This window comes from Schistocerca serialis, chromosome 3 (genome assembly GCF_023864345.2).
Source record: "Schistocerca serialis cubense isolate TAMUIC-IGC-003099 chromosome 3, iqSchSeri2.2, whole genome shotgun sequence".
NCBI lineage: Eukaryota > Metazoa > Arthropoda > Insecta > Orthoptera > Acrididae > Schistocerca > Schistocerca serialis.
This window is the reverse complement of record NC_064640.1, coordinates 56321265-56345538: the sequence shown is the minus strand read 5'-3', so window position 1 is coordinate 56345538 and position 24274 is coordinate 56321265. Positions and strand designations below refer to the sequence as shown.

The 24274-nt window shown below is 37.8% G+C and overlaps 1 protein-coding gene across 1 annotated transcript in view; it reads right to left on the bottom strand.

Moving 5' to 3' along the window:
• Window positions 1-2407: 2407 nt before the first annotated feature.
• LOC126469701 (isoleucine--tRNA ligase, cytoplasmic) overlaps window positions 2408-24274 on the bottom strand; it is a 162593-nt gene continuing 140726 nt past the window's right edge. Inside the window, 3 exon segments of the mRNA XM_050096875.1 lie at window positions 2408-2873; window positions 4833-4972; window positions 5061-5166. Coding sequence (XP_049952832.1) covers window positions 2843-2873; window positions 4833-4972; window positions 5061-5166 — 277 coding nt within the window. The 3' untranslated portion in view covers window positions 2408-2842.

Below are 24274 nucleotides of genomic sequence, written 5' to 3'. Positions count from 1 at the left end.
GCTGCAATAAAATATCTTGCATAATAGAACTGCCAACCTACAGTGATTTTTTTAAAATAGTTTCATCATTTAGGAATTATGTTGAGGCTGTGGACCCACACATGAAGATATTTAAAGGTAAAAAAGACACAGGAAAATAAAAGCACACACACTTTTGACTATTTCATTTTGGGTGGAGCCAGTCACGTTGTATTATGAAATTATATTTTCACCAACTGACTGACTTTGGCATGAAATTCTATTGGATTAGGGCTGAAGAGGTTTCCAAATGCTTCTGCAATATTAGTACATGAATTTTAAAAGTGTATAATTCATACATTTAGAAACATTTTTTACTCGACACACCTTAGTGCATGAGGCAAGACAAATAAAACACAAGTGCAAAGACGTTTACGATAATAAATACCTATCTAAGAGATGATGCATTGATCTTTTAGTATAAACTAAGGTTTTGACAGAATTCTTTATTCAGTATCAATTTCAGGACAAAATATATATTTTATTAGATATTTTTAAATATAATTCTTACAATAATGTAAGAGTATCATGGGAACACATTTTTATAAGACACATTGTTTTTTATTCATTAAAAAAATGTGAAGATGAATGTGATGGTATTTTCATAGATTGTAATGTAAGACATATTTGTACCATGACCTATATGTTTTAAGAGGGCAAAAGTTACCAACTAATATTATGACAACAAAGACAGAATGTCTGGGTCTCAGTTTTATAAATTTCATCCCCAAGATGCTCTTAAATTTCTTGTATGAATTATATAATGTTAAATATTTTTACAATATATGTTGTTACAGAACTGATGCTGAATAAAGAATTCTGACCATTCCCTATACATGTTACCTCACAGATAGCATATATGCTATGTATTACTTTGAACATATTTACATGCATCGATCAATCAGTGTACCTTATAAAGTCACTTATGGGTAGTTTCAGCATTGAATTCACATGTGTTACATAGTAACGTACAAGTTATGTTGTTCTTCTTCCCTAACATTTGCATTCCTTTTTATATAGTTAATGCATACAACCATACTGTCAAACATCTGGCACATTGTTCCGAGTTAGATGGAGATGTGTTAAAGTGCTTCTGATTAGTCTAATATGATAACAAATCAATCAATCATGTGTTTTTAAAATTAATATACTTACATGTCATTGTATTGTGGAACCACATGGAAAATTAACAGTGGAATAAATTGAATAATGTATCATAAACTTGTTTTCAAAAATGTTATCATTTCATAAGAGAGAGAACCATATCTCTGCATTCTGACCAGACATTTATAAAGGAACTGTGTGCATTCCATCTATAGAGGTTGTGTTCTGATCAGATATTTAACCTGACCTGACAGATTTGAGATGGGTCATGTCATAGACAGTCAGATTTCATTTCAGTGTAAATGGCTGCCATGTGGAAGTTCTGGGTTTGATTCCTGGTACTGCCAAGGATTTTTCCTTGGTGAGAGGACTGGTAAGCGGTTCACTCTGCCTCAGGACGCCAACTGAGGAACTAGTTGACTCAGTAGTAGCGGCACCTCGGTCTGTAAAGTCTGCAAAATGACCAGGAGAGTGGTGTGCTGACCACATGTCACTGTATACCACATCCTCAAGATGCTGCAAGGTAGAGGATGACATGGTGGCTTTCAAGGTCTGGAATGGAGCTTGTTATATTAGACATTGCTGCATATGAGTTTGTCACTCATAGAAAATTTGTTTGGAAACTGTATACCTTTGAGCCACCACCTCACAGATGTAGATCTTCGGTTGCCCTCACCAAGCTGAGTGCACCCCTGTTGTAGCCCTCCCACTAAGGGGGGAGAGAGGAGAGGAGAAAAATCAGTATAAGGAATCAAGCTCAGGTTGTCCACATGGCAGACCCATTGAATTGAGCAGATAGTTATATGCTACCACAAACAAAAGAAATGTCACCATAAAGAACAAAATTAGTCAGTGCAGAAACTAGAGAAAATGTTCTTTCATTTGGCAGTGACAAACAACCAACTGGTCAGATAAAGTGTTGTTGTGCAAGCTAAAACTTTTGCATCAACAGCATTTGAAAACTTTGAAACTTGGCAAATTAGGAATATAAACCAACAGCAAGGAGAATATAACATTGAGTGATGAGATACGTCTCTCACAATGGCACTCTCGGTACTGCAGAATAAAGCTTAATCTGTCACCAGAATGTGATCTGTAAGCTTATTAGTAATATTTGGGATGTTCTCAGCTTCTCACCCTTGATCTGCGCTGCTAAACTGCAGAGTATGCATCACCCATCTGGAATAATCACACTCATATAAAACAGACTCAGATATGTAATATGGCTGATCAGTTAGTTTCTTACCCTAATCCCATATAACAATTGCTCCTATGCAATATCACATACTTTCACACTATTTATTTTATTGGGATGCACTTTGGCTGAATTGTAGCGACATGACAGGAATTTTGCAGTTGTTAACAGTCTTTAGCTATGCTGAGACTTCACATTATTACAATAGAACTCTGCTGATGCTTACTTTCAACTGCTTACAGATGTGCTGTTCTTTGCAATGATTTTCTCTCTCACTTTGTAATTATCTGATGCTACTGTCAAATTTTATTAAATGTCCTTCAATGTTATAAAGAAAACCATTTACTGCTACAAAACGCACAAACAATTTTGTGGGGAGTGGTGATCCTGGATAATGGTGGAAGAGGTTTCTAGTGTAAATGATCTTCCGAGTGATGGTAGTGCAGAACTTCAAAATAACTGAGCCCCATTTTTACTTCAACTTGATGATAATGTAGCATTTTAACGTTCATGGTTGTAGTAGTGTCAGCTTCTGTTTTCACCAGGAGACTGTACTCTGAAACAAAATGATGATGTATCATACAGTTATACGGCTGTCAGTCATTGCTTGCTATGATACTGGTTTAACTGAAATATTACAACTAAGGGCTAAAGATTAATATATGGCACAAATAGTGAAACAAAGCAACTGTGAACCTAGCCTTTTCCATTAATAGTGTAACACACATATGGAACACTGCCAGGTGACAACCCTTTTAACAAAAGTCAACAAATGCCATTTACAGAATTTTATAGGAGAGGTATTTTTTAGTTGTACTTAATATCGTTGATTCAAAAAATTTCAAAAATATATTATGGGTTATCCATGGAGATAATGGTTCGTGAAGGAATAATTGAAGTTCATCACTAACCTCTGTTATCGAGGAAAAAAGTTAGAAATGATAATTTTTTACAAAACTCAACATATCCACATTATTTCTTCTTTGGTGCTATGGATACTTTCACACTTTTATTTTTATCTTTGCACAAATAGGTGAGAGAATTCTAAAATGTGGGTGCTCTTTTCACACAGAAATTTATGCTCTCCATCTTTCATGTATGACATTTTTCATTTGCAGTATCCGTTTTAGAGTTGCGTGCATTGGAACATAAGCGTAACTCACTTTTCCACCAAGCTGCTAAAATAATTTTCTTGAAGCTGTCAAGTACTTCAAATAATGCATTGCAAACAACAAGCTGTATCAACACAACTTTATAACTATACTGGATTCGCATCATAAAACCATCATTGGAGGTAAAACCAGAACATTGGTGCTTTACACATACATATCAGTAGAATGCCACTTCAGTATAAACTTGCCTCTGCCTTGGTTCAACCAACATTTGCTGATCATTACAGCAACTTGCATCAGAAGATCAGGATCACAAACTTGAAATATTTTACAAAACTCAACTTAAAATATTTCAAGTTCATGATTGTGATCCTCTGAGACAAGTTGATTAGCAAATGTTGTGCAAGCCAAGACAGAGTCAAGTTTATAGTGAAGTGCCATTTTATTGATATATATGTGTAAATCACCAATGTCTAGCTTTCCCTCCAGTGACGATGGTTTTACAAACCAAAACCAGTACGGGAATGGGGTGTTGGTACAGCTGGTGGTTGGCAATACATTATTTCAAATTGGTAAAAATTGTCAATCTTTGATTACCAAATGCAAAATTTTGTGTTCTTTTCAATATTCACAATATTCACATTTTCATTTGACAGTGCAATCGTGTACTTCTCTGATGGTGCAATCGTGTACTACTCCGTCTTTTTGTTGACAACTCCTGCTTTATCTCGCACTTCTGAACTCCAGAACTCTTTCAGACTATTATGGCTCTTCCAACATCTTAATAATGATGTTCCAACAAAAGTGTACTATAACAGCTAGTAAAATAGTGGCTGAACAGGAAAGAGAAGTGAGATACTGTGCATTGTTGTCCAACAAACAATTACCAAATAGTTGGTTTATCATGTAGGATGTTGCGCAGTTGAGTGACAAAAAATGCAAGTGCACAGGCTATTAAATTTAACTTTTAAATTTTATGTTTTAAGTTTCAAACATGCAGTATGAGGAGGAGGATTAGTTGAAACCTTGAAAAAAATGAAGACCTATAGTTTTGTAAAAATTTGCTATATCCATGCTCATTTTACAATGGCTAATATTGAGTTTTGTCGTATTTTCTTTCAGTCATTGTATGACACTCTTATTAAAGTACCAGTATCTGTTAAAAAACACATTTTGAAAAAATGGCATTTGCAGAGTTTGCTAAAACATTCATCGATTATGGGGGTGTGGGGTGGGGGAGTACGGATACTGTGGAATCTTAGGTATTTAACACTCTCCTACTTTGCAAAAATACAGGCTAGTTTGTTTTGGAGGCAGGCAGTTAATAGTTGGAATCGGAAACTTGAGTACATAAAATGAAAAACAACTATAATGCGTGTTCCAACACAGGGGCACACAGTTACCTGGCGATATTGGAGTTTCCATTCGGGTACAAAAATAGTGTCTTCTTGTGGAATAATGCTGCATTTTCTCCTTGTTTCAGAGCAATTTTGACAGGTGATGATAATGTATAGTACCCAGACAGGTCAAATAACTCTGTAAGCTACAATAGGGAACATTTTGTCAGTTATCAATGTAAATTTATTAATCGATAAAAATAACTTGAAAAAGAGAAATTGTACTTGGCATACCTCATTAACAAATTCATCTAATTTCAGAACAGAATTGTTAGGATTTTCTAAAAGAACAGTTCCCCTTTCACATCTGCCATTCAAAATGTATTCCACATTTGCATACCTAAAAATAAGAATAACCGGTTAAACTGAATAGTATTATAAAATTCTTATTTGTACATATGAATATAATAGAGGGAAACATTCCACATGGGAAAAATATATCTAAAAACAAAGATGATGTGACTTACCAAACGAAAGCGCTGGCAGGTCGATAGACACACAAACAAACACAAACATACACACAAAATTCAAGCTTTCGCAACCAACGGTTGCTTCATCAGGAAAGAGGGAAGGAGAGGGAAAGACGAAAGGATGTGGGTTTTAAGGGAGAGGGTAAGGAGTCATTCCAATCTCGGGAGCGGAAAGACTTTACAAATGTCTGCTTGTGTCTGTGTATGTGCGGATGGGTATGTGTGTGTGTGCGCGCGCGCGCGCGAGTGTATACCTGTCCTTTTTTCCCCCTAAGGTAAGTCTTTCCGCTCCCAGTATTGGAATGACTCCTTACCCTCTCCCTTAAAACCCACATCCTTTCGTCTTTCCCTCTCCTTCCCTCTTTCCTGATGAAGCAACCGTTGGTTGTGAAAGCTTGAATTTTGTGTGTATGATTACGAGTCTATCGACCTGCCAGTGCTTTTATTTGTACATATGCTTTACAATTCATTACATAGAGGAGAGATTTTTATCAAGTGTGAATATATATGTAATTTTGTGTGTGTGTGTGTGTGTGTGTGTGTGTGTGTGTGTGTCGTTTAAACAAAGCTTGAGCTCAGAAAAACCACTTACAGCTGATGTTGACAATTAGTATTTATGATATAATTCAACTTGAAGACAAGCCCTTTTAACTTAGAAAAACATTTATTTTCATAATACAAGCCAGAAAAGTACACACAAAGAATGGATGAATGAGCCACATGTTAAGATCTCTCAACTTGAGAGAGAAATTCAAATGCAACTCAAAACTGTAAGAATACTGGCTCACCTCAAATGATGTGTAAATCATTATGGCAACGTACTAGATCTCTTAGAAACGAAAGTCCCGAGCAAATAGTGTGTCTAATGATGGATACAGGAATTAGTAACCACTAGGTCATTGTAGTAAAACAGAACACCATTATATCCAAACCCTCCAAAAACAAACCTCATATGGTGAAAGGTGGAAACACATAATGCACCCAGGAACTTGGTCTTTCTTAGTGATCCAGATGTCATGGTGTGGGGAAGCATACTGTTGCATGGGCGTACTGACCTTCAGATATTTTAACAAGGTACACTGACCGGATAACATTATTGTGACACAGTACTCCTTTCCAATGTGCATCTTTTCAGGGGTGCTCTGACTTCATTTTTATGGATGACTGCTTCAAACTGCACAGATGGAGCAACTCTTGCAATGAGAGGATATTTGGCGAATGGACTTCCCTGCCTGTTCCCCCAACTTAAATCCCACCAAGCACAACGGGAAGCATCGGAGAAATGCACTGCAGCACATCCACATGCACCAATAACCATCCAACAGTTGCCATCCCCATTGGTGGAGGAATGGTACTCCCTACCACAAAGAACTCTTAACGAACTTTGTGGCCAGCATGGAAGCATGTTACAGAGCATGCATTGCTGTCCACGATCACACGCACCCTATTAAGAACCATATCTCCTGTCTTTTGTAAATTGCAGTGATTTCCATGTAATTATTGTCTAGGAATAAAAGTATCATTTCTATATGTCTCATTGTGTAATTTCTACTGTTACCTTTTGTACTATACTCTAAAATTTCTTTGTACGTATGGTTTCATCAAGCTATGTTACTCTGCTGTGACAAATCATACAACAGTTACTTTCGTCCTTAAGCTTTGCACACCAGTGTATAAGGTGCGATCAAAAACTATCTGTTCAAACGCTGTATCGTCCACAATCAGTATGCTAACTTAGCAAAATCACTATGAGCATTGAGGCAATCATCCCACCGACTCACCAGATTGAAGATACCTGTTTGGTAAAACACCGTTTCCTATTGTGTGAAGAAGTTTGTTACTGCCTGCTGCACATTCTTATCAGACAAGAATTGTCAACCCTCCAAGAGCTTTTTTGAGGGACTGAAGGCATGATAATTGCACGGGGAGCGATCACGATTATAGGGTGGGTGCTTGAGTGTCACCCACTTGAGTGGGTTTATCTTCTGCATCATCACTTTTGCGGTATGAGGACATGCATTATCATGAAGCAGCAGCATTCCTTGGTGCACCATTCCGCAAGGGTGGGTTTCAACAGAAATGCTGCCCCATACACATTCTCCAATGGATATCAACCAGTGTTTGTCCTTTGGCAAACAAAAAAAGAACAACAGCATGCTGGTCCTGTTAGGACGCATTTGGCTATAACATCCCCATAGTTCACATTTCCACATTTATTGCATGCACGTCGGAAGGACTTAAATGCCACACTTATCTCTTGGCTACATGTCAGTGCTTAAACACCCACATTGGAGTCACACTACATTTCATATACACTGCAGCAATGCCATCAAACGGAAAATATTTGATTGTCCTTCACAGATACACTTGGTACACTGAAGCAACTTAAGGCATTTAATAAAGGCAACTCTTCCTGTGCAGATTATATACCAGTTAGGTTCCTTTCAGAGTATGCTGATGAAGCAGCTTTATTATTAGCAACTGTATATAACCACTTGCTTGGCAAAAGATCTATATCTTAAGAAAGGAAACCTGCGCAAATCACACCAACACACAAGAAAGGAAATAGACATAATCCACTGAATTTATACCCATCTCATTGACATCAGTTTGTAGTAGGATTCTGGCACATATGATGCGTTCCAACATTACGAAATACTCTGAGGAAATTGTTCTGTTAGCACAAAACCAGTAAGAATTAAAAAAAAAAAAAAAAAAAAAAAAACATTGTTTTTGTTACACAACGGCTCTTTATTCAAACAAACTGATGAGTTCTATTGACAGGGGATCTCAATTTGATTCCATATTTCTAGATTTCTAGAAAACTGTTGACACTGTTCCTCACAAGTAACCTCCAATCAAATTGTGTGTCTATGAAGTATCGTCTCAGTTGTGCGACAATATTCACGATATTCTGTCAGAAAGGTCACAGTTTATAATAATTGGGGGAAATCATCAAGTGAAACCGAGATGATATCTGGGATTCTGGCCCACTGCTGTTCTTAGTCTACAGGGTGACTCAAATATTTGTTAACATTTGTAAATTCAATACTTCATGAAATAGTGTAGGTAGAGGGGTAAAAACTGACATATGCTTGAAACGACATGGGATTATGTTGAAACCAGAAACAGTGCACAAAATGACCAACACATAGTGCGTCAAACAACACAATAGCAATAATTAACATAATAACTGAGTTTTATGGAAGAAAATGTTCTCAACTTGTCGGCTGTCATTCATAAAGGGTCAGTGCTGTGAACAGCACTGCACAGTGTATCAGTATGTATGGTGAGAAATTTCTGTCACATGCGGTCTTTTAGCACCCTTGATGAAGTAGGCCAATCGTGGAAGACTTGCAACTTGAGGTAACCTAACAACCAATAATCTTACAGATTGAGGTCTGGGGACCTGGGAGGCCAAGCATGATGGAAGTGGTGACCGAGCATGCCATCCTCACCAAATGATGTGTGCAAGAGATCTTGCAGCAGTAGTGGATTCTCCATGCTGATCGTAACACTTCACTAATAATGCCTTTTCTGATAATATCAACATGCTGTGATTCCTGGCACACCTGACTCCCTCTATCACTACAGCTCATTTTATACACGATTTTCATGCAGGAATTGCAAAATGATTTAGACAAAATAGCTGCATGGTGTGAACAATAAAAAGCGAGAGGTCCTCCACATTACACTAAAAAGAAAATTTGTCACCCACAGACTTAAAGGTCGTTGATTCAACTACGTACCTATTGACGTCATATAATGTAGATCGGAACCATCACACAAAAAATATTGTGGGGAAGGCAAACAAAGGCTGTATTTTACTGACACAACACTTAAAGTGATGCAACAAATCTGCTAAAGAAACTGCCTACACTACACTTGCCAATCCTTTTTTGGAATATTGGTGAGTAGATTGACAGAGGAAGTCCAAAAAGTTTGAAGAACAACAACTTGTTTTGTATTACCATGTAACAAGGGAAAAACTGCCATGGTTATAATCAGTAAATTCAGTTGGCAATCAATAAAACAAAAGTTCAATTTTTATTTTTTTTTTGGCAGTGAAACCTTTCCACAAAATTATAATCACCAACTTTCTCTACAAATCTGAAGATAGTTGACTGCCAGATACAGGGAGAGAAATGACCATCATGATAAAATAAAATTTTTAAAATTAATTTTCCTCATGCGCTATTCAAGAGTGGAACAAGGTTTTGGCTACATTTAAATCTGTGATTAAAGGATCGCTCCACTGTTTTAGATTTCTGACATGGATTTCAAACCCTGTCGGCCTCTTTCATCCCTAACAATCCTGTTTAGAATATACCCATCTAGAGGATGCTGTACAAGCTTATCCATTGATACTGCACATTTTCCGTATTAAATTTCGTGTTCACTGGGCACATTGCAGAAACTGAACTGCTGTATTCTCTGTAATGTTTACAACAGGAATGCACGCACTAGGCCATGCCACCAAAGCTGAGCGGCTAAAAATGTGGCCAGCATTGATGAGGGGGCTACACACACAGCTGGAAGAGTGACAATATACAAAAATTTTACATAGTGAATTCATGACACCAAATTTAATATCCGCATTTTGGAGGTGGGGGGAGGGGGGGGGGGGGTGCAAGGGTGCAAGGACTTAGCAGTGTTCATTGTTCGTTGAGTGTACCAGTGGATGGGTGAAACTTTTGTTTTAGACATGTAATAGTGTGAAGTATTTGTGGTGGAGTAGTGGTGTTAGTAGCAGCCATTACATTCTAGAGAGTAAAATTTGGAAGTTAATAAAACTAGTAGCATAACTACTGTCACATAAAATTTTTACCATGTATGAGAAGTGTGGACTTTGTCACATGTTTGTGAGTAGTGGGTTCCAATGCGAGACTTATGCAAAGTATTTTCATTGAGGAAGAAGTACAGTGGGAAAGCCAGTGGACATTCCGGTGAAATCCTCTCCTGAAATTCCAAGATACATAGCAAACATAAGTTAACAGAGGGCCTGGAGCGTAAGATCTGTGCTCTTCAGATGCAGTCAGAAAACGTGAGGGACGAACTAGATAGAATGAAGAGGGAGGAGGAGCTAGAGAAAAAGTGAACTGACACTTTGTAAGAAGGCTGCTACGAGAAGGGTTTATTCAGTCAATTTCACTTAGTGCATCACCAATGCTGGGGTTCAGTGGAGAGGAGACTCTTGTATGTGTAGGAAGCATGCAGCAGATCTCAACAGTTAACAAGTCTAATTCAGTTGTAAATTCAGATAGAAAGAGGAAGGTTCTGCTGTTCGGTAATGAGTACCAAGCCACCACAAGACAGAGCAAACCAGAATTTTCCATCTGCTCTTCTAATATCCCTATTAATATTTTTGCTATTTTTATTGGTATTTGGTTCTGATTTTCTGAATTGTGTATATATAATGAATGTATGAAGCTGTCCACTTATTATTAAATCATATTTAATTCTGTTTCATCACTGCATTTAAAAGTCTTGTATCAGCTGACTGTTAAAATATAATTAATTTTATTTACAGGCATGTTTATTAAAAGTTATGCTTAATTAAAAAATCTACTACAGTAAATAATGGCAAATTTCGTGTGAGCTTTTGTGTATTTATGGACTCAGTGACGGCACTCATTAGAAAGACTGGTTTTGCGACTTTTCAGTGACATGTTTCAATATTTGTGAAAATAATTAACCCAAGATATAATTAACATTCAAGTGTGTGACCAGTTACATTTTCCATGGCAGATTTTGCTTCTATGCTTGTTAAATTCTTACCTTATACTTTTTTTGACCTGACTTTTATGTACAAAGTGACAACTTTCTTATTGATTAGGTCATTAATTAAGATTTTTTGCATAAATTTCAATACAGCAATTGTACCTGTAAACAGGGTATTCTCAATGCAGAGATATGAAACCGTTTCATAAATCTTTGTAATTCCTTAGACCACCACATATTTCATAAACCAAATTACTGTTAATACTTACAGTCCACACTGAGTAGCTAAAGCTAATCTATCACTCTTTCAAATGATTGTACAGTTTCCAAAATCACAATATTATAGATGGAAAGCAAAAAGGGACCTCTTGACGGAGAAGAAAAATTTTCAGTAGAAGCAAAATCATTTGATAACATTTAAAACATCTGTTTTTTCACTTGTTTGTGTATTGTAGTAATTTACTTCATTCTGTACATGCTTGTATTGATCTGAAAGTTATTTGAATCCAACAGTAGTCTTCTGGAAATGGACCTCTTCTCATTATTGGAAAATAGCACTGGCTCAACAAGAGTCCTCTTTTCAAAATCTCACAGCTGTGTATGTAATGCTTCACAAAGCAGCATCTCCTAAATTTTAGAGGCATTTCAAGGAGATCAGAGTAGCCTTGTGTAAAAGAACATTTTCTGATTACAATAATGTCAAACAAGACAAGTGTTCCCTTTTTATATGAAAACTATAAATGCCTATGGACATTGCTGATTTGCAATTGGCCATAATATAGAATAAAAATACCAATTTGTTGCCAAAAAACAGCACAGGGCCACAATTTTTTTTCAATTTGGGCCCAATTTACTTGGTTTTAAATTTGTGTGTTCTGTAATGTGCTATAGGTCTGAAGGGAGTAACCCCATAATCTGTAACATTAACTTAAGAAACTCTCTACCATTTCAAAAAGGACATTTTAAGGGTAATATACGAGGTGGAATCCAAAATTTTCAGGACTGGTGCTGCCATCTGTTGAAAACCTTACCTTTGGACTAATGGTCACCATCACCCTCGAAGTAGGTCCCATCCGCACGTACACACTGGTCCCACGTTTTCTGGAAGTCCTGTTCTTTGAGGGTGTTGTTATCACCGCCAGCGATGCTTCTTGAATCTGCTCTAGAGCATCGAACCAACGACCTTTCAACTTGAATTTCAGTTTTGGGAATAGTGTGAAGTCACAAGGTGCCAAATCTGGCGAGTATGATGGGTGGGGCGCAACTGCCATGTTGTTTTTCGCCAAAAAGGTCCTGGTGAGCAAGGATGTGTGACAGGGCGTGTTGTCATAATGCAGCAGCCAGTTCCCTTAACACCAAAGTTCGGGCTGTCGTTGCTGCACATTTTCATGGAGCTGTCGCAAAATGTCACAGTAGTACACGGAATTCACTGTTTGGTTGGGTGGGATGAATTCTTTGTGCACAATTCCCTTGGTATCAAAGAAAATGAAGATCATGCTCTTCACCTGTCTCACTTTTCTGGGTCTTGGAGGGACTGGGCTCTTCCACTGGGATGACTGTTGCTTTGTCTCTGGGTCATAACTGTAAATCCAGCTCTTGTCACCGGTGATAACCCATGACAAGAAGGCTGGATCATCAGATGTGGTCTGACGAAGGTCTGTTCACACTTCAACACGCTGTGCCTTCTGATCGGCAGTCAAGATCCTTCGCACAAATTTTGCGGCAACACAATGCATGCCCAATTTGTCAGTCAATATTCGTTGACATGTCCTATAACCAATACCCGCTTCATCCGCAAGGTCTGGAATGGTTTGACGTTGATCCAATTGAACCAATTGTTGAAGTTTGGCAACAATATCTGACATTGTGCGGCTAACGGGCCTTCCAGTGTGAGCATCATCTTCAACATCTGTACAGCTGGCCCTGAACCGAGCATGCCACTCAACCACACACGTATGGCTCATGCTCTGTCCCCCAAACACTTGTTGAATCATTGCACAGGTCTCTGTAGCACTTTTCCTGAGATTCGCACAGAATTTGATACACACGCACTGCTCTGTTTGTGGATCCATCGTAAAATCGCCACACACCAAACACAGAGTATTACGGAAATCACTGTGGACACGTAACACGTCTTCCCAGCTGAATGCCACTCCAGACACTGACTCATCATATATGCAGCTCTTGCTACCTAGCGGTGCAAAGATCTACTTTCCAGATGGCAGCACCAGTCCCGAAAATTTTGGATTCCACCTCGTACATGCAGAATTTGTTTCTTAAATATGCCCAATTAAACAATGGTAATAAAGTGATTCTTTAAAATGCATTACCTCAAAACACCTCTTTTCCTTAAAAAATATTCAACCTTTCATAACTCCCTTAAATTTAAAGATAGATTTATTTTTTTTTTTAATTTTTTTTTTTTCAAACTGTTCAGAATTTAATTCTGAGTGTAAAAATTACAATAACTCAAAATAAAAAAAATTTCAACAAGAGGTCTCTTTTCATCTTAAATATGTCTTTACACCGGTCTTTGTGAGACCCATCCCACCTCCAAGCAGGCTGAGGGGAGCCATTCACTTTGGCAACATCTCCACATTACTCTTATGAGTAAAGTGGTCAGCATTTGAATGTGAACGTACTAACATTTCCATGAAAGTGCAAGTGTCAGTATCTGAAAAGACTTGGTAATATCGGTGCTTAAGAACCCACTGGTGAGTTCTCTAATGCAAGTCTGTGATTACTCTGACTAAATTGTGTTGTAAATAATAGAAAAGTTAGACCATCATTGTCATTGGAACACTACGACTGTCATTAAGGAATGGACCAAGTGAAATATCTATGTGCAACTTTATTTTGATAGATTACTGCAAGGCACTGTCTTTACTGTCATGCATGATGTAAATGTGAGCTGTGTTCTGTGCCACACTCAGTATTTTGTTTTGAAGACTTTTAGAACAACAATCAGTCCAATGGTACTATTTCTGAAAACCATGCTTTAATAACATTATGATTTAGGTGATAAACTCTGCCATTGGACTCTTGTTGGATGAGAGAGTTAATCTGAGTTAGGCATTACCTGTATCACAAAGTTAGGAAACTGGTCATCGTCTCAACAATATGACATCAAGTTTGATAAATGTGTGAAAAACTGAACCCAAAACTATGAAGTTGTATACATTATTAAGTAAACACCAACCACTATTCATTACGATTTTCAGTTTCACAGCTACAGACTGGCGCTCTACTAAAGAGGCAAAGAAAAAGAGATGACAAAAAATCAGGTTGGTTCCATTTTTTATATGGTACTCTCAGTTGTAGTTGACAAAACATCATGATCTAACAATTTTAGGCAATTATGCAGTGTTTGGCTATGCTGCACATGGAACTAAACAAACTAACAGGCCGTAATTGGGAGGTCTGGGATTAATTCTAATTGGAGGTCAGTAACAAAGAAATTATCTGGGTGTAACTGAGGGTCCTGAAATTCAGTTAAATGAAGGTTGCATTGGGTTAATTTATTTGCGGTCAACATGTCAAGGTTGTAACTGCACTCAGTATTTGTAATCATTTTGCATTTTAAAATTAAGTGAACTCACAAATATAAGCACTATTATAGTGTGTCACTTTGCTGAGCTGCTTACAGGGCCTTCCAAACTGGTAAAAGGGGCTGTTCACTGGTATTTTCCCACTTCCTCTCCTTGCCTTTCGTGCTGGGTCACCAGATGTCTTCCTTTCAGGAACCATGAATTCACATAATCTACAGATTAGAATATTCTTAGTGGAATTTGATGAAAACACAATTTGGTATTGTATTAAGATGCAATGATGTTCTTGTGGAGTCAAGATAAAGTTCATTTAAGAGAAGTCTTTTTCACATTCACTTGTTGAAACTGGGATGCTACTCATGGCGATAAGGGGCAAGAGATACATTGCAAATTTTCTTCTAAGCAAGTTATTCATGGAAACCTCTTAAGATTTGTCTTTCACAGAGCTTGATATGTTTACACAAGTTTCTTACTTCTGCTTCTCCACTAGTGACATCCCAATTTTCTGTCCAAGTGGTAGTGTTCAAAACTGTAGCCAATTCTGGGATTTGAATTTTCTGATATTCACACCTGTCCAGGCACTCATAAAACTTCACAGCATCAATGCAATTCCCTTTATTTCTTGCTCCTTTTTCAAGAGTCAAGCCTTTAACCATTAACAGTCCTGCTGCTTCTAAGGCTTCCATGTAGTATGGACCAGGTTTTGCCTTTCTTTCAGAAAACACCTTACCTTGCTGGCCTATCTTCTAATGGGCTGAATAAACTGTTACGCCACTAGCTTGCAAGTCAACACTGAGGTCTGCCAACTTCTGAAGAGTATCACACATCAATGCAAGGTCTAATACAAAGTTGACATGGGTTATGGGTTTAAGGGGATCTGGACATCATGGTCTGTAGTTTTAACTGGTATTTTGAAATTTAATAATTAAAAAATCTAACAGATATTGGAATAAAGCTTTAACCAAATAATTAGTATATTGTTACCTCTATATGAAAAAAAATTAAAAACTGTGGAATACATGGAGTGAGTATTGATTTTTATCTTACATACTGAGTTACAAGTAATTTTTATTTTAGGTATACTGTGCTTTCACGCTACTCAAAATGAAACGTCAAAACTGATTTTATTTTTATAATTATTAACTTGTTGAAATAGTAAGCCAAGAATATTTACCAATTTGTTCTTTTGTTTATTTTTAAAGAAAGCCATTAAAATATTTAATACATTATTGAATAACGTGGTTCACTGTTAGGCAACCATTATATTATTATTTATGCAAAATTTTGTGTTCATAGCTTTAATTTTGAATGAGATAATGATACCTAAGTATGAAAAAATGTTGATTGTAGGAGACAGAAACTAAAGATTCGTATGTCATTTTCTTATCAATGATAAAATTTCAAAACATTCAGCTCCATATTCTTGTTGATTCTGAGTGTCCTTTTCATCATCTTTAGTTTTCTTTCTCTTCTTTCTTATCCTGGCCTGAAAAGCTGACATGCCAACAAAAACAGTTTTTGGCAAGTGTTTCCAAACACAACTATTGAAGCTTTCATTCAGATTCCGTGTTTTGCCACGTAAACATTTTTACAGGAGTGTAGAATCTGAAAGATCTCTATATGTTGGCTTCAGTTCTACCACAACAGTTTCTGGAATGGGGTGTGCCTGTTTATGTATTTGTCCATTTGCATCAAACCTATTACATTTACACTATGAAGTATTTCCTTTCGGGCACAGGTCATGCTGTGGATATTCATCAAAGGATATTCTGTGAAAAGAGTTGCCTAAATTGCTTTTCTCATATCACAGACACTTTCGCTGTTTCTCCTGATGGCTAGATCATAATATTCTGTGAAGTTTTCTATTTCTGATCTGGTGAGTCTGCATTGTCCACCAATTGCTTTGCTATCAGAGAGTTTTTTTCCTGCAATGTACTTGCAGTGTTTTCTAAGTCTTGCCAAATTTTCTTTTGCACATGTCCTAATACATTCCAATTTTTATTTTTATTTCAGTTTCACGATATGGTGTAGCAGCCTTAACATCATTGAAGCCTTTAGAGCTACCATCACCAAGGCAGTGAGAGTACTGCACACCACATGTAGCAAGTGACCTACTAAAAACGGCAACTGCCCCCTTGCTTCCCATACCACCAATGAAACCTTCAAACTTTTGTCACATTTGTGTTCATTTACCTTATTGGCACAATCTTGGCAGTGTTCTGCCTGACATTCACTATCCAGCACCTTGTCTGTATCCACAGAGGGAAATGTGACAATTCCATTCAGTGATGTATGGCTTCTCTTTAGCCAGGAACCATACAATGCAGCAATAATATCAGTGGATTGACAAAATATACGGTTTCTTTTGCTGCCCTCTGCATAGATGCTTCACTGATTTCTGTTAAGGCATTATAATACCTCTCAAATCTGACAGATAGAGATGGGAGATCCTCCATCATAGCACAAAATATCTGGGCTGCTTTTCTTCCATTCCCAATACACCTTATGGCATAAGCAAGGTAAATATTCACTTCACTAAATTTTGTGCATGTTAAACGATATGTCATTGTACATTTTGTTACTTTACACACTTGACATTCCACTACAATTTTGCTGACTAGGCCTCTTTCCTTACTTATGTCTTCACGAAATGTATGGAATCTCTCACTATTACAGTATTTACATTTAGCAACAGACAGAAGCAATTCTGAAAGCTTGCACTTACTAATTAAAATGTAACCATTATTTTCGCTATTTACAACACCAACATCTTGTTCATTTTCAGTAAGATGCTTTGACTTGCATTCTGAAGCACTGCCTGGTGAACTTTTAGTCCTAACCATACTTCATTGCAGCATAACAATTTCTTAATTTTTACTATTTCTGACAACAGGCATTCCATAAAATGTATGACTTATTAAACTCCATTTTTGGCTTTTTACTGTGTAAAATGGTTGAAATACGCAATCACAACAACAAGTTTACAACATGAATACACATGAAAGGCAGAAGTGAACTCAAGTAATCTACTTGTATTGACAGAAAGATCGATTGTAATAAATGTCTGATCATAGCATAGTTGATACATTCTTCAAGGATATTATACAAATGAGTTACTATGGAAACAGCAGCACCAAAACTAAATAACGAGACACTAGGCAAGGTTTTGTGTTCAATAGTAGGCATTCAAATAGCCCATATGCTTTAGAAAGACATTTAAACATGAAAATGATGAGGTACTCTACATAAAGTATATATTTTTAGAATCAGGAAAAAATCACAGAATTTTATTAAATTAAAAAATACATTTTTCGGCCCTCATGATGTCCAGGTCCTCTTAAGGAGTCCTCCATACGGAACTTTATCAGTTTTGTCTCTTTTGGGATCATCATCTTTGTCACTTATGAAATGTGTCACTAAAACTTCAAAATTTTTCCACACAGCTGAGACTGCTCTAAAGCTAGAAGCAACCCATCTTGTATATTAAATCCTTTCTTTTTTTAGACTACAGTTTCAAGTTCCTCTGCATGAACTTTCAATTCACTGGCATTTTTATGCAACTGGTGATAAACAGTTTATCAAGGAAAGATTTAAAGTGGTTTACATGTGAGGGAAAATCTTTACTCAAAACATCAGCTATAGAAGCCCTAGCCTGTAAGAACAACAACTGGGAAATTTTTGCTTTATTAAAGCAATTACATCTTTCTTCTTTCTTATCATTACTGCATCCCCATCAGTTGAGACTGCAACAAGATTCTGTTTCAGAAACTCATCATTGAACCATAGTGCTCGAGAAACATACCAATATTTTTTCTTAAACAATCTACAAATGTTTAAGGGGCACACATGCTTCCACATTCTCATATTCTTCACAGAAGGGACTGGGGGTCGGGTGGGAGGGGGGGGGGGGCGAGAAGTCACAATCTAGCTGCTGTACCCCATTAGAAACAGTACTCCAATGTTCTTAAAGCACTATTAGGAAGGTAAAAACCATGTGATATTCAAATAAAATAGCAAATTCTATGGATAAAATTGAAACCATATGATCAATCACAAATGAAGTGCCCAGCCAACAGCACAAGGTCGAGGATATAGATAGTATATTTTTGTTACTGACAAGTCAGATATGTACTTTATTTAACAATTACTTTCTGAATATAGCAGGTGAATTAAATAAAATCTTAGTTACTATAGGGAAAGATATAACTCTAATAGAAAAAGGCTTTTCATGACTGCTATTCAGAATACACCTTTGTAATAATGACAAGGGAGAGATTGAGGCAATAATTAAATAGCTGAAGGCTAAGGATTCTCATGGATACGATATGGTATTTAGCAGAAAACTAAAGCACTGTGCTGCACATATTAGCTCAATACTTAGCCACATTTGTAATTTTTCCTTTACGAATGGTCGGTTTCACAAACGACTGAAGTACTCAGAGAGTGAAACCAATTTATAGAAAAAGGGAAAGGGATAATGCAGACAATTTTAGACTTATTTACACATCATCCGTGTTTGGAAAAGTTATTACAAAGGCTGTATATTTAAGCAAAATTGATCATTTCTGTTCATATAACTTGCTATCAAACATAGTTTGGTTTTTAGAAGTGGTTTAATGACTGAAAATGCTATATTCTTTTTTCTTTGTGAGGCACTAGATGGATTAAACAAAAAACTGTGAACACTGGTCATCTTCCTTGAGTTATCTAAGGTGTTTGATTGTGTCGATCGCGAAACTTTCCTGCAGAAGTTGAATGGCTATGAGTTAACATCTCATTGGGGCATTATTAAGTGGAGGAAGGGATTGGGGGGGGGGGAGGGGGAGGGTTGACTCAATAGTGGTCCTAGCACTGACCCCTATTTCTTTTATATAAAGGATGAGCCAGAACTCCACTGAGAAACTTTCAGAAGTGGTAGTATGGATCAAAGTCAACGTCTGTACCACAGTGGATGCACCAGTTCTTGTTAGAGCATGAAAAATTGCAAGGAAAGTGGTGTAGTACCCCCTTGCTCATCCATACCCACAGCTGATGACGCCAGTTGGCCGAGGATGACACAGTAGTCAGTCAGTATCGGTGGGCCTTGGGAGTGCTGTTCGGATGGATTTTAGTTTAGTTAGTATGGACCAAAATAGAAAAAATTTCTAGTAAAAAAGGATTCTAAAATGCATTTCTTAAGAGCAATGAGCACTTGTTCAGTAAAAACGATGTGCTTCACAGTAACAAAAATGATCAACTGCTCATAGCTCTTGAGACATGAATTCTAGAATCCGTGTTTACTAACCTGCATTTCTTTACTGCCACCTCTGAAAGTCTGCTGGTGGAGTGCTGGTTCACACACATTGTGTGTGTGTGTGTGTGTGTGTGTGTGTGTGTGTGTGTGTGTGTGTGTGTGTGTGTGTGTGTGTGTTCCATTTGCTGATGACACTGGCTTAGTAGTGAAGGAAGTCGAGTGCAACATTGGCAATGTATGAAGTACCGCAGTTCACGACGTAAGTTGGAGGCTTGTAGAAAATAAACTGATGTTAAATCACTAGAAGAGCCATTTTTTTACAGTTTTTAAAACCCAATTCAACCAAAACTTATGTTTTGATTACACAGAAAGGAAGTATGATTGGCAAGTCTGAACAACCCAAATTCCTAGGTGTTCAGATAGATGGCAAGGCATCATGGAAAGTTCATGTTGAGGATCTCGTTCAAAAACTGTATGCTGCCATATTTCCCATTACAACAGTATCTGCAATAAATGCTTGTCCAACATGAAAACTAGCCTATTTCAGTTATTTTTATTTGCTTATAACATACAGTATTATATTCTGGGCTGCTCTTCCCATTCACAAAGTGTATTTTGATTCAGATTTGGGCACTACAAGCAATATGTGGTGTAAGGTCGTGGATCTCTTACTGACACCTGTTCAGGAGTCTGTGAATTCTGACATTGGCCACTCAATATATACACCGCCAGAAAAAATGAAATACCTACAGGGACAAGGACATTATAGTGAGAAGTGATGTGTTAGGTAATTCATCATTGTAGGAGTACACAATGACAAATGCAGACCCGATGGAACACCCATCATAGTAAAGGATGACCAAAAAATTGTACAACATAGGCATGTACTCTCCTAAGCAAGTATAATAAAGGTGACTGTCCCAAGTATCTTGTACCCTTTGTTGCAATTTGGCAATGGTTCTTGCAGGCTCCGGAGAATGATTAAATTTCTGCTTCATCATATCGCATTTGTGTTCAATTGGCGAGAGACCTAGTGACCCTGCCGGTCAGCGCAGTTTCTGTACATCACAAAGACCATGTTGCATAGTAGCAGCAATATATGGATTTGCACTGTCCTGTTAAAAAAAGCACATCACCTCCCAGCCAATACGGCAGTAGTATGATGATAACAACCTGTGGAAAATAGCGGGCACTGCTTATTTTACCCTGCAGAAACATCAAATGTGACTGCGAGTTTTACTGATGTCACTGCCACCCCACCCCACCATGTGTGTGTGTGTGTGTGTGTGGGGGGGGGGGGGGGGCAATGCCATCAGTTAGAACTTGCAGTCACATCTGATGTTTCTGCAGGGTAAAATAAGCAGTGCCCGCTATAAAGCAACATGGTATTTGTGACATACAGAAACTGCGCTGACCAGCATGGTCACTAGATCTCTCTCTCTCTCTCTCTCTCTCTCTCTCTCTCTCTCTCTCTCTCTCTCCCTACACACACACACACACACACACACACACACACACACACACACAAAATGAAGCCTGGAGTGGGACTGCTACTGTACACATGTATATCCATCACTTGTATACAGATAGAACCTACTCCCCTCACTGAAGACAACAAAGCACCATTCCACTCTCCAGTCAATTCTTTCACAATTCAAGAGTACCTGTGCTTGTCAGTGGTAGCCTGGCTAGATGCACATGTGATCTTCGTACTGCTGCAGATAGACTGTCCCCAATTGCCTTTAGCGACAGCAGGTGCAACACAAGCCCAGATTTCTTCCCTGGATGATGTTCAGTGAGCCAGTGCCACTCGCACAACGCATAAATTTTGACATCCATCCGTACTACATGGATGTCCAGTACCTTGTCTATGGGTGTGGCAATGTTCCACAGGCCAATGCTATCAGAACTTGGTTGTACCCAAGAATTAATGTTGCAAACAATGTTTGCCTCTAAATTCAGCACAGTTACTGCCTGCAGAATCAAAACAGAGGGCAGACAGACAGGTCTCCTGAGTGTCATCTGATCACTGACAACTTCAACAAATGAATCACAAACACTACACAACAGCTCAATATGTACGATGACAAAAGTCATGGGATAGCGATATGCACATACACAGATGGTGCTAGTATCGTGTACAGAATGTATAAAAGGGCAGTGCATTGGTGGACCTGTCATTTGTATTCAGGTGAGTCTTGTAAAAAGGTTTCTCATGTGATTATGTCCATATGAATGCAGATTGGTGGTTGGAGCTAGACACATCAGACATTCCATTTTGGAAATCGTTAGGGGATTCTATATTCCACAATCCACAGTGTCAAGAGTGTGCTGAGAATACCAAATTTCAGGCATTACCTCTCACCATGGACAACGCAGTGGTCAACAGTCTTCACTCGATGACTGAGAGCAGCGGGCATTGCATAGAGTTGTTAGTGCTAATAGGCAAGCAATACTGCGTGAGATAACCACAGAAATCAATGTAGTATGTATCACAAACATATCTAATGGACAGTGGTGAAATTAGGCATTAATGGGCTATGGCAGCAAACGAACAGTGCAAGTGTCTCTGTTAATAGTACATCACCTGCAGCATCTCTCCTGGACTCGTGACCATATTGGTTGGACACTAGATGACTGGAAAATCGTGGCTTGGTCTGTTGTGTCTCAGTTTAGTTGGTAAGAGCTGCTGGTAGGGTTTGAGTGTGGTGCAGACCCCATGAAGCCCTGGACCCAAGTTGTCAGCAAGGTACTGTGCAAGCTCCTGGTGGCTCCATAATGGTGTAGGCTGGGTTTACATAGAATGGACTGGGTAATCTGGTCCAACTGAACCAATCATTGGCTGAAAACGATTATGTTTGGCTACTTGGAGACCATCTGCAGCCATTCATGGACTTCATGTTCCTAAACAATAATGTCATTTCACAGGACGACAATTGCTTGTGACTGGTTTGAAGAACATTCTGGACAGCTCGACCGAATGATTTGGCCACCCAGATTTCCTTACATAAGTCCCATTGAACATTAATGGAACATTATACAGAGGCCAGTTTATGAACAACATCCCACACCAGCGACACTTTCACAATTATGGATGACTTTAGAGGCAGCATAGCTCAGTATTTCTGCCAAGGATTTCCAATGACTTTTTGAGTCCATGCAATGTCGAGTTGCTGCACTATGTCGAGCAAAATGCCGCCCATCGTGATATTAGGAGGTATCCCATGACATTTGTCACCTCTGTGTATTATACCCTGGTGCCACTGAACACAATTTCTGAGCATGTTGTCTTTTTTCTGGGAGAGTGTTTTCTTTAATGTTATTTCTTGTTAACAATATCAGCTTCTTCCTAAGAATTAGCAGTTTTCACTCAGTTAACACTAGGCAGAAATCCTAGCTGCATTCAGATCACACCTTTCTTGGGCAGAAAGGCATGCTGTTTTCTGCTGCACCCATTTTCAATAAGCTACCACAAGAATAAAAAAAAAATCAGCAGTAATCCTGACTTTTCAAGTCTAAACTGCAGAATTTCTTCATGGCTTATTCCTATTCTGTCGGGGAGTTCCTAGGAAAACATTAAGCAAATACCTGTGTTATATTGTTCATGATTTATTTTTATTTATTTACACATCAAGCTCCATAGGACCAAATTGAGGAGCAAATCTCCAAGGTCATGGAACATGTCAATACATGAAATTACAACAGAAATATAATAACGGATAAAAATAAATGTTTATGAACCTGAAAAAAAATCAGTCCATAAGTTTAAGTAAACACAATCAACTATACAATAAGAATCAGCTTAATTTTTCAAGGAACTCTGAAGAATAGAAGGAATGACCTACGAGGAAACTCTTCAGTTTCAATTTGAAAGCGCGTGGATTACTACTAAGATTTTTGAATTTGAGTGGTAGCTTATCAAAAATGGATGCAGCAGTATACTGCACACCTTTTTGCACAAGAGTTAAGTAAGTCCGATCCAAATATCCAAATATATATAGAGAGAGAGGTCAATGTCAAAATACCCAGACTCGTGAACAGGGGTCGACAAGAAGTTCGTGAACTTACACCACTTATTGCCCAAACCGCCCGCTTCTGAGCCAAAAATATCCTTTTCGAATGGAAAGAGTTACTCCAAAATATAATACCATACGATATAAATGAATAAAAATAAGGAACATAGACTAATTTTCATGTTGAACTCACTTCTGATACTATTTGAATAGTAAAAATGGCAGTATTAAGTCTTTGAACAAGATCCTGAACGTGGGCTTTCCACGACAGCTTAGTATCTATCTGAACACCTAGAAATTTGAACTGTTCAGTTTCACTAATCATATGCCTGTTCTGCGAAATTAAAAGGTCAGGTTTTGTTGAATTGTGTGTCAGAAACTGTAAAAACTGAGTCTTACCATGATTTAACGTTAGTTTATTTTCTACGAGCCATGAACTTAGGTCATGTACTGCACTATTTGA